The sequence below is a fragment of the Seriola lalandi genome, unplaced genomic scaffold (assembly GCF_002814215.2).
Source record: "Seriola lalandi dorsalis isolate HSWRI2012SDOR001 ecotype SW California unplaced genomic scaffold, Sedor1 jcf7180002054893, whole genome shotgun sequence".
NCBI lineage: Eukaryota > Metazoa > Chordata > Actinopteri > Carangiformes > Carangidae > Seriola > Seriola lalandi.
The window spans coordinates 1,242,215-1,253,598 of record NW_019525445.1 but is presented as its reverse complement, the minus strand read 5'-3'; the positions used below and the strand labels follow the sequence as shown (position 1 = coordinate 1,253,598).

The window sequence follows — 11,384 nt, the reverse complement described above, 5'->3', positions numbered from 1 at the left end:
GGGGGGGGGGGAGAAGAAAAAAAGTATGTTTCTAATTATTCTGTGATTTTGTTTGTCCCCTTCGTCGCCACCAGTTCTCTGGAAACCACAGCAAGCCAGCGCTCACTACATTCTCCGCGCAGTGGAGCCGTGGAGGGCAAACAGAGACAAGCTGGGCAGGTGAGCAGAGGAACATCAGGCTTAAACTGGGGGCAAGCTTCAACAGGCTGCTAATCCAGCGAGTCGGACAGTGTGTTTGGTGTCATGTTGAATGAGGAAAAGGTGGTTCTAGGTGTTGGCTTGTCAGTGAAAACAGCAGTGAAACACTGGAGGCAGGAAAGACATAGGCGGAGGTAAGGGGCTTGGGGAAACAAATAGATCACCAAAATGCAGCCTGCCCACAAGACATTCAGAGCCAAAACATTTCCCCCTGGAGGCCAAATTCTTCTTGGTTAGCCAAGAGGAAGGGCTACAGGTCGGTAGTAGGGTGTCCTACTGTAGTTTGGCCAAATCTGGGACCAGATTAGGAGGCGTGAGGCCACAGGTATTGTGCTCCTGGAGGAGGATTTAAGTCATTGCTTCACAGTTTAAGGCAGTCATTTCTGATGAAACAGCAGAGGCTTGACACTCCCGTCTTTGAATTTTGGTATCTGGTTGGTGATGATCTCCGCCAGCATCTCCGGGAATTCCACACTGAGGGTTTTATTCACAAAGGTGTAGAAACAGATCTGGAGAAGACCCTCGACCATCTGGAGGAGACATCCAAGAGGGCAGATACAGACACATTAGTAAGAATCTACTACGTATTGTAAAGCTTTTTTTTTTCTCCATTATTTGAATATTATTTTCAAATTAGCCTGCAGTGGATCTTTACTTCAGCAAAGAGGCTTTACAGGAAGGACAGTGGCTGAAATAGTCTTGAACGAAATATAATGCACTTAGTGGGATCTGTGAGTGTATTCTTTTGGGATTTACACTAATCAGCATGGTGCGAGGATCTCAGAAGAACACCGAGTTATTGATGCACTTGAACCACTAGATGTGAAAGAAAACACCTGACTGCTATGAAAGAAGATGTAACAGGAAACCACTTGTGAAACCTTATAGACATGACTGAATTCTAAGTAAAACAAAGAACAGGAGGAGAAACAGAAATCATCACAGTATATGCTGATTCAGTGTGTGTGTGTGTGTGTGTGTGTGTGTGTGTGTGTGTGTTTCTCTAACCTCCTGCATCGAGTCCAGTAGCTTAGTCAGCTGGTAGAAGCGCTGCCAGTTTTGACTAGCGTTCTCCTCTCTCTTGACGATGGCTTTTCCCAGCTCCTTGATGTACGTCATCCTGATCTCGTCAAACACCGCCTGGCTCTTCAGGCCATCTTTTGGCACTACACACACACACACACACACACCGAACATAAACACAAAAACAAAGGTATCAGGAGAGACGTTGGCGTGCAAGTTGGCAGACAATGGCAGGATTGTGACTAAAATAAAATTAAGATAATAATAATAAAAAAAACATTGTTAATGGTGGCATAGATTTGTAGTCGTTTCAAAAATATCTGTGATGTTACATTAAACGCACTGAGAGATTTTCATGTCAAGAACTCCACGCAACTTTGATACGAGTTTATCCCACAGACAACCGGTCCAAGAGGAGGAAGGATAGGAATTTTAATTATGTCTATAAATCCACCATGTCTCTACTGGAGGGAGGTGAAAGTTGTTTATTGTATTTATCTTTCTGTTTTATCTTATGTAATGAACAATGAAGAACTTAAAACGTACCCATGGGATTTGCATTTAGACCCATACCTATGTGGACACATTTATACATAAATATCTTTGCTGCCATCTCGACAGCTGGTGATGTGAACATCTGGTTAGGCACATTCAAACATGTGTCTGAAATTAGTAATGTTTCTGTTTGTCTTAGCCTGTTCTTGATCCTGTTCTCTGCTGCAACACACAGCACAGGTCATTAAAACTAACTGTGTGGGACCCCAACAAGGGGAAACACACACAGATGCATGCACGCACCTCCTCACCAGAGGCAGTGGAAAGTATGCAAAACTAAAAGGTAACATCAAATGCTACTGTGCAGCATGTTCCCAGTCCAAGAGGAACAGTAAATGTTTGGACACACACCTTAAAAAAAACAAAAAATCAAAAAAACATAATAATTTCTACATGTATGTGTACTTCAAAGAGCACACAATGGGGATTTCCACAGCACCAAACCACAAACGGCTGAAAAACATCAATATGCAGTTGTCATAATGACCCTGTCAACACATCATGGATTCCTTGTCAGTCTGGTGCCTGGCACCGTGCCCAGGCAAAGCCACAGTCACTGGCCTAGAGATTATGCAAAGCCAAAGAGGGCAGGATCAGAATGAAGTACTGTCCGATTTACATAATCAGATAAGTGGAAGTGCTATCTGGCCTGTACATTATGCATTTGCAGGTTTGGCAGAGAGACAATTTTTAAGAGTAAAAACAGATTTCCTTTTCTGCTCTCTCTGGATTTTTTAGTATAAAATAAATGTGTTACTTTTATTTAACAGAGATTTGACTGTCAGAAATGGGTCATAGTAGCTATTTCCTGCTGTTTGTGTGTGTGTGCACGTTCTTTTTTGAACCTATTATTTAAACATTGCGGTGCAGATGTTAACTCTGCTGAAAGTGAAGTCTGCCTGCATAACAGGTATGATATAATAAATCAAATTGTCCCATAGGTGATTTTAATTCTCAGTCATGTGCATGAGAAATGATTCAAACAGCTCAAATCAAAGTTGTCCTGTCCTGATAGTATTTCCATCCATGATGGGAACAGATGGAAATAGCTCTCAGGTATGAAAATGCAACCAGTGCTCACTATGGAAATGTCATTTCCTCTGTATAAAGAGCAAATCGCCTCTTAAGTGCATCCTTTCCCCTGTCATTCTCTGAGAGTGAGGTGGAAAGACGGACACTCTCCTCCACAGCAAAGGCAAATTTACATAACTGGGGAAAAGTCTGACTTTTTTCTTGTATAATTTTTTTCTGGTGATTTTAATGGTAGTAATTGAATAGCTTGAATGCTAGTCCACTGTTTGCATACAGTCTATTATTTAACCTTTTCAGAAAGACAGGACAGTGAGGGCTGCTAAACATTTAACAATTCTTACGCCTTTTTTTTGTTAGAAATTGTCTTCCAAAGGTTTTCACTAATTTGTATATTTTAAACTCGAGCAAATCAGGGCCTGCAAATCAACATTCATTCGGAATAAATTTAGGATACGATAATAGAGCTCTGCTGAGGCCAATTTTCACTCAGCGAAACTTAAATAATCATAATTTGGGAAAAAGGTTTTTGTTGAAACAAGGTTTTCCATTTGGGCAAATTGCAGCTGTGTTGATTACACAGCAAGCTGTATTTTACTCTCCGAGATAAGAAACAGAAAGTTGTCGTTGACTTCACTTCACATTTTATAATTTTCAAACAAACTCTGAAAGCTAATCTGTAGGCACAGGAAAAAGCATAAACTGTTTCTGTTAATGAAAAAAAATGATGCGTCTACAAAGATCAAGAACCTTTTTTGTACACTAGAAAGTATTTTCAGAAGACAAATACACTCTTACAGAAAAGCTAAAAGAACTAGATGGAGTGATACAATTCTTACAAAAGGTCACCCTAAATGAATTCTCCCAGTGTTATAGAATATCAATCTGTGATGCTCAATGCATTTTCAGGCTCATTTTGTGATGATGTCGCTATCCACCTTTTCACAAAGTGCCTTTAGGTAACCATGTTTTTCTGTCTTGTTCTTCTGTTAATTACTTTCCATGATTAACTGCTTAATTGTTTAAAAAGAAAAAAAAGACATTCACAATTTCTCAGAGGCCACGATGATGTCTTCAATCTGTTGTTGTTGTTGTTTTTATCCAACTGACAGACTGAAACCTCAAAAAGCAATTTACTGTCATATACAGTGTGTTACAGAAAAACGGCAAATTGTCACATGAGCATTTTTGCATTAAAAAATTACTGAAACAATTGATTATCGGTATAGCTGCTGATTCATTTTCTGTCAATGGACTAATCAGTGCAGCTCTAGTTGTTAGCTTTGTTGTTTACGTAACTCAAGCACATAAATTCTTTTAATGATAGAATGAGTGAATGTTTGATTCTTTATGTTGTGGTAAAGTGGCACTATGAAAAATGTAGCTACTGTCGTGCAACAGGGTAAAAACCTTCCCTGGTTTTTCAGATGCTCCATGGATCCATAGAAGCTGCAGTAGTGCTTGGCATTTATGATACAGTTTTTTTCCACCATCCCACAACATATACTACTCTGCTGTGACTAATTGAGCCTACCTCGCATTGCAAAAGGTTGCAGCAGTATTACATGTTGGATACGGTGGAAAAGTGATTTTTGAAATCTGTTTTTAATCCCAGAATAATTGCAGTCCCTGAAATTTGAAAAAAACCCTGCTGTGGTTTTTCAAAGCAAAGCGTGTTCCATTACCTGTACTGAGCAGTAACAGGACCTTCATGCACAGGTACTCGTCATAGGACACTTGCAGTCTGACAAACTCATTACAGATCTTCAGCATTTGCTCGCACTGGTCGGTCATGAAGGGCAGCTTCATTCGCTCTCTGAAAGGAGGGAAAGGAAAAGTAGAATGGACAAAGTAGAGTTGAGGGAGAAGAGATGTAGAGCAGGTAGAGACAGCAGGGGAGGAAAGAGAGGAAAACAGACGTCCAGATTAGATTTAAAGCTCTTTCACTCATCCTGTTATTCAATTCTCAATAAAACAGCCCCAGCAGGGAAGCGCTTCAGCCCTGCAGGAGAAAACCGGACTGTGAAATCAGTCCTGATGGATTTTCACACCTCACTTCCACTAACACACAGCCCACATTACTTTCTACCTCTAAAATCAATAATGCACATTCTCCAGATTTGTAGCCTTGGGTTCAGAGCCGTCTATTCATCCTGACCAAGTGCAGTGCCACTGGCGATGACTTCTTCACCTTTCATATCTATTTCTCTTTACCCCTCTTTGAGTTTACGTCTCATCTGGGAATGACTCTTCACAGCTCAGGGCTCTCTGTCTACATATTTCCAATAATGATGCTGAGCTGTTTGCAGGATGTCAGCAGCAAGAGTTCAGTGTGTTTGCTGGACCCTATTCATTCAGCATGAAGTAAACAACATTTACACTTTGGGCAAAGGAGCACTGCACTTCAGACAACTTCCAAATGTTCACATCAGAGTCAGTGGTTACACCTAGCCTTTAGCAAACTGATGAAATCAAGTTATAGTTGAAATGCTTGGTCAAACTCTAAATGTTGTTAAATATTTCTTGATTTAAATAAAAGTTTTGCTCCTTCTGCTGGGTTTTATTTATTAAGTTAATGCACTTGAGATGTTTGGCTTATGTAATTAACCAGAAAACAAACAAAAGAAAGTTTTTTGTGGAAACACATTTACCATTTCTCAAAGTGAGGTACAGGAAAATGTTGAATTTTCTGGAAATTATTATCATAGATAAGAAAAATTTCGAAATGATACAAATACCTACACAGATGTTATGTAGCAGCTGTAACTGTCAAATGCTAATAATCAATCAATTATCTTGAAATACAAACACAAAACATGTTTTAGCTTTTCAGAATAGAAAAAAAAGGCTACAACAGTCAGTGAGACACAGGATATCTAGGAGAGGGAGCAGGACTTCTTTCTTTTCATTAAAAAAAAAATCCTGTTGTGAGAAATAATCAGCAATGGCCCACTAAAGTGCGAGGAGCTCAGAATGATTAAGACTGAAAGATGATGGGTGAAATGGCACAATGTTGTTTTACCTCCCAAAGTGTTTAAAACCTGAGCTTCCAAATTAAAACAGCGCTATGGAAACAGACGTACTAACAGGAGATTAGCCTGTATCCTGTTTCCTCCAGGGACTACAAAGACTGTGGTAAGCACAGATACATCCAAGCACAATCAATTTCTGCAGCCAGCGACTGTTTAAGTAATGAGGCCTTGTAATTAACATACTGCAATCGTACCTGAGCCGTCTCTCTGTGTCTTCAATTTAGCACAGAGGGTTATTTACTGTATGGTTCAGTATGTGGCTGATGCACTCGCTTCTTTCTGCATGACATGGATTCTGAGTTGCTTTTTTTCTGTGCATTACAAAACTTAACGGGGTTCTTTCCTATAAATATTTATCTTAATAAATCACTACAAATACTCTTAGAATTATTACAAAATATTTCATTCCACCCCTGCAACAGAAACCAGCAAATCTGGGACTGCGCACCTGTGTGGAGTTGCTACACTTTGAGCAGGATTACATAATGATTTAATATCAAAAACTAAGATAAGAGTATCATCATACAGGATTTTGGTTCTGATTTATGATCTTCATATATATATATATATATACACATCCTAAATGGGACATTTTACAGTTGAGAAATAAGGTGGTCAAACTGTGTAAAGGTGACACTGTATCTTAATGACCTCAAACCTAGGTTAGCATTTCTGTGCTCAAGTTTCTTTTCACTTCTCAGCTGGCATACATTTAACCATGGATTCATCCATGTAGCTTGAATATTCTTTCATTCTCAGATTCAGATGAATAGATGGATTCCACTCTCACGTCTGTGAGTAAAGTAAGAAGCTACAGCCAGGAGGAGCCTTGTTAAGCATATAGACTGGATATAGGGTGAGACTGCGAGGATGGCTCTGTCTGAAGTCTCCAAGAAGTAGTTCCAACACCTAACGCCCTGTTCGTGTATGGATTAATCATACGAGATACAAGTAGTTTTGAGCTAGTCTAACGGCCTCCTGGCTCCAGCTCCGTACACAAGGCTCAGGCATGAGAGTGGTATCGATCTTCGCATCTAAGCTTCTGCAAGAGACCAAAAATGTGTTTTTCCAAACGTGTGAAAATATTCCTGTAAGGCAGAGTGTAGAGGTATGTAGGTGGGTTAAGCCTGGGATTGTTTCAACCACATTTTGAAGGCTTTTTTTTTTCTTTTTCTCCATGGCCTCATTGTACTGTCTTTATCTGAAACAAAGACTGTCTTTGTTTCAGATATGTCCAACGTTTGGCCTGGGAAGGGTGCAAACAGCCGTGTGCTTCCTCTGATAAACATGGCATCAACAGCTGCTCTTTTTCACCTCTTCCAACATCTTTAACGCACAAACTGCCAAATTTCCAATATACAGTCGGTGCCAGCATCATGACCTGTCTTCTCCTCTAGCAAGTCATGAGTCATGAATAGATACATGGGTCAGCTAGCAAGCCAAAGTGATGAAGCGAGACTGACACCCTGAAATGAGCAAATTACAAGACAAAACTGGCCGACAAGTTGTTGCCGAAGAAAGGACTGCATGAAATATACAGCAGCTGGCAGTGGTACGCACTTGTTGATGACGAGATCGGGGGCGAAGCAGAGCATGCTACCGTTACACTGCTCATACGACCTCCAGCCGAGACTGAAGGACATTAGAAAGAGCCAGGAGCACTGCAGCAAAGTCATCTGGTCATCCAGGTGCAGGTTGCGGAAGCCTAGGAAAGTCAGATAAGACAGATTAAAAAGAGAGCACCGACACAGACAAAGCCAATTGGACAGAAAGAGACACACAAACACATCATCACACTAAAAATGGATAATTAGATTTGAGTATTTAGTTGTTCTTTAAAGATTGTTGGCCAACATTAGCAATAAGCACACCACGATCTTGATATTTTTCTGCACAGCTTAAGTTAAATGCAATGTGACATCAGTTAGTGCTATATATATATACATATGTGTGTCATTGTACAAATAAACATTTAATAAACACAGCATAACATCTTCCTATCTGTATTTCAGGGAGATACAGAAACACTGACGAAAACAAAAAGTAATTGCTCAATACGTCATTAAAACACAATTACGAAGACGGCTTCCAAAAAGCAAGAAAGGAGGATCTAGTTAAGTCGATGTTCAAACTGGATTTAAACTGCAGTTCGGTTGTTTCCACACTGTCAAAACTAGAAAAGTGGAGCTGCACATGAAAAGTCCTTTCACATTACATTTGTTTTAAACCATGGCTGTTATGTAAGAGCGCTCCCCTCCTCCCTTAGAGCTTTTTCTCACTACCACCTTGGCAGGCTGCCAGCTGTGGACAATGCACACACAACAAGACTGGAGCCAGATTTGTCCCTCATCAAACTGTCACACACGGAAATCATGAAAAAAAAAAAAAAAAAAAAAAAAAAAAAAAAATGTGTTATGGTTTTTCCTGAGAACTCTGATCTTGCATCTTTGGTATGACCGATAGCAACAATTAGAGTGGGGAGAGAAAATCTCAAAGCAAATACTTGGAGCGATTATCAAGTCATGTGCCTCCTTTCTCATGATTAGAAACTAGAATGGGTGGTAAAAAAAAAAAAAAAGAAAAATTCCAAACTCTGTGTTTCCATTTTTGTTTTTTTGGAATGGAAACTGTGTAGCCCTCATACCCAGCAATTATCTTCTTACTTGATGTTTATAACATGAATTTACGTTACTTGGGAGAACAGTAAAATATAAATATATCCCTTTATGAATTCAATCCCAAAGGAATCATGTTTAGTCCAATACCAGTGATGATGTTACCTTCCTCCTCATTTGACAGTCTCTCAGTAATGTGCCACTGTTAGATGAAATAACCCAGAAACTGACGCAATCATTTTACGCTCAAGTAAGCCGAGTCGACGCTGACGATGGATGCAGTGATTTTTACTGCTCCGAGATGAAAAAGCTGAAATTTCCACTCGCTTGTAGGAACATTTGCTTAACAGCGCTAATGACTTTTAACAGGTTGTAGGAACATCATCAGGGACATTGTCTATGCACATTCAAAAGGACATTAACCTTGGTCATGGCCTGATCAAAATCTAAGTACTCTGAAGAGGTGGGGTACCTGAAGTGAATTGTTCTTTCATAAGCCATGATTGCTCTACTCTTCTGTCAGCCATTACAGAGGTCACAAATTTTATTACATAGTTTTTGAATGTATGTTGCTCTTGGGCGCTACTGCCAAGAGGAATCATTTGTGAAAAAAAAAAAAAAATATATATATGTACATTTACTTTTTGTAATGTTTTTGTGCAGTTTAAAGTGGGAGGCCACAATTGCATTAATTAACATAACTAACTGCCTACGAGCCTAACTGTGATTCAAGCAGCAAAGTGATGAACCTCCGCTACAAATTGGCCCCTTCTTCCTCCTTTGCTTCTCATTAACTGCATGATTCCACTTGATCAGACAGAAGCCGCAGCCCGAATTTGAAGAGCCATATCCACGTTTTCAATCTGACAAGAGTTATGTCTCATCAACCGCTCTAACCACAAGAATGAACTCTGACATTTTGAATTTTATATAAGTTATGTTTCTCCACAGGAATGGTCACATAGTTTGGATTACTTCGCAGGTTAACTTCTGGTTAATTGTGTTCTTTACTCTCACTGAGGAATGGTAACAATGCTGACAAGCAGATGCTCGGTTAACGTGGGGGCAAAAGTGAAAGCTTTGCCATTGTGCACTAAATGTCTAGTCTGCAAATGTTGCAGTGCGCAACCAAGGACATGTTCCCTTTTTTTTTTTAATCTAAAAGTGATGTAACTTCCTTGACCAGCTGCATGTATTAAAAGTAACAAATGAACATGCGTGTCTTTGTTTTCCATCACAGATTTGTTTCACTTCACTACACATGAGACTCATTTGAAGAAGCTGCTACTACTGCCAGTGACACACTTTGCTTGAACAGTGCACCAAGACAAAACCAAAGGCAACGCATGGCTTTTTGTTACCTGGCAGTGACTTGGCCCACTTGACTGCAGAGATGACCTGTTGTCCCCCCAACCTGTTGAGAGTGGTCATGAGCCGTGAGGAGGTGTCGGGCAGTGTGCTGTCGTAGCCCGAGTAGATGATCTCCGGCTCGATGGCCTTGAGCACTGACAGCATGGTGGGCACGAGTTGGGGCATGCACCTGGGGATGACTGGAACAGGCATGTTGCTGATGGGCTCGGATGATCCAGGGGGCCGGGGCACTTTCATCTTGATCAGCTTCTTGTTTTTCCTTGCTGTGTGTGTGTGTGTGTGTGTGTGTGTGTGTGTGGGGGGGGGGATAGAAAGGGAGGGAAGGACACATGAAACAGAAGGGAGAAAGTGAGCAGAGGTAGTGTTTTTATTTTTACTCTATGTTTTCAGGTTGTCCCTCCATCCGCCCCTCTTCAAATTTATCTTTCACTCAAGGATGAACTGATTCAATTTTGGTGGTCAATGGTGAAGATCACTGATCTCACAAAACACATTTGGCCATAACTCAAAAATGTAAATGCTGACCATGACACAATTTAAAGCAAAGTTCTAATAGGCTAAATGATGAAGTGATGACATTGTATAGCCAAATGGTCAAAGGTCAACTTCACTGTGAAATCATAATGTTCTGTAAAAACTTCCTGAGTTACAGCATTTAATAACGGCCACTCCCGGCCATTATTAAATGCTGTAACTCAGGAAGGATGAGATTGTGACCATATTTCCTGCAGCTTGGCTGGTTGGTGGAGGCATACAACCACAAGGCGGTAATTTTAATTTGGGATAAAGTAGATGCAAAAATTCTATGATTTCTGATTTTACAACCAACTACATTCAAAACAACAGAGAATAGTTAATAGAATAAGTGAAAGCTCAAAGCAGCAAACTGTTGGTACAGTTGGATTAAAATTTTCATCACAATTTCCCACAGCCCAAGGTGACGTCTTCAAATGTCTTGTTTAGTCTGATCAACAGTGGAAAACCCAAAGACATACAGTATAATGTTATGAAACAGAGAAAAGCAGCAAAGCCTTCCATCAGAGGGGCCACGAACAAAATAGTTACAGCTGCTATTCATTTTCTGGCTGATTGATTCAGCTCTAAACATCACCAAATACAGCATGTAGCGCAATAGCACACCACATGAAATAAAAACTGCATTGTCTGTGTGAATAATGCACAATTATTTTTACACGGCACGAGCTATACACCTCACCTTGGCACACCACGTGTAAACGACTATTGCTTTTATCACATTTAAAAATTAAATGCATTTTAAATATGCTATGTCAATTGATTCTTGGTTCACATTAAAGTATGCAATTTCCACACTATAACAGATTTTCTTTATGAGTGGCACTTTGGTTTCATGCCAGTATATAGGGCCATAAAAATCATTTTCAAGCCCGTTTCCATTTTCCACAATGACTCAATCAAATTTACTTGGTTTAATTAATTTCTTACACAGTAATCTAGAAGCAAATATACAGGGCATGTGTGTTACACTGCATCGAGAAGTAACTCACTAAATCAAAGGGAGAAAAAAAAACCCCATTCATCA

General features: G+C 39.9%; 1 protein-coding gene across 2 annotated transcripts in view; it reads right to left on the bottom strand.

The window, feature by feature from the left end:
- Window positions 1-6: 6 nt before the first annotated feature.
- Window positions 7-11,384, bottom strand: part of LOC111672094 (glucocorticoid receptor) — a 68,623-nt gene continuing 57,245 nt past the window's right edge. For both annotated transcript variants that reach the window (XM_087180161.1, XM_087180162.1), the window contains 5 exons: window positions 9,814-10,086; window positions 7,398-7,542; window positions 4,491-4,621; window positions 1,207-1,364; window positions 7-728 (listed from right to left, as the gene is read on the bottom strand). In XM_087180161.1, the coding sequence (XP_087036287.1) occupies window positions 576-728; window positions 1,207-1,364; window positions 4,491-4,621; window positions 7,398-7,542; window positions 9,814-10,086 (860 nt within the window). In that variant the 3' untranslated portion in view covers window positions 7-575. The remainder of the gene's footprint in view (window positions 729-1,206; window positions 1,365-4,490; window positions 4,622-7,397; window positions 7,543-9,813; window positions 10,087-11,384) is intronic.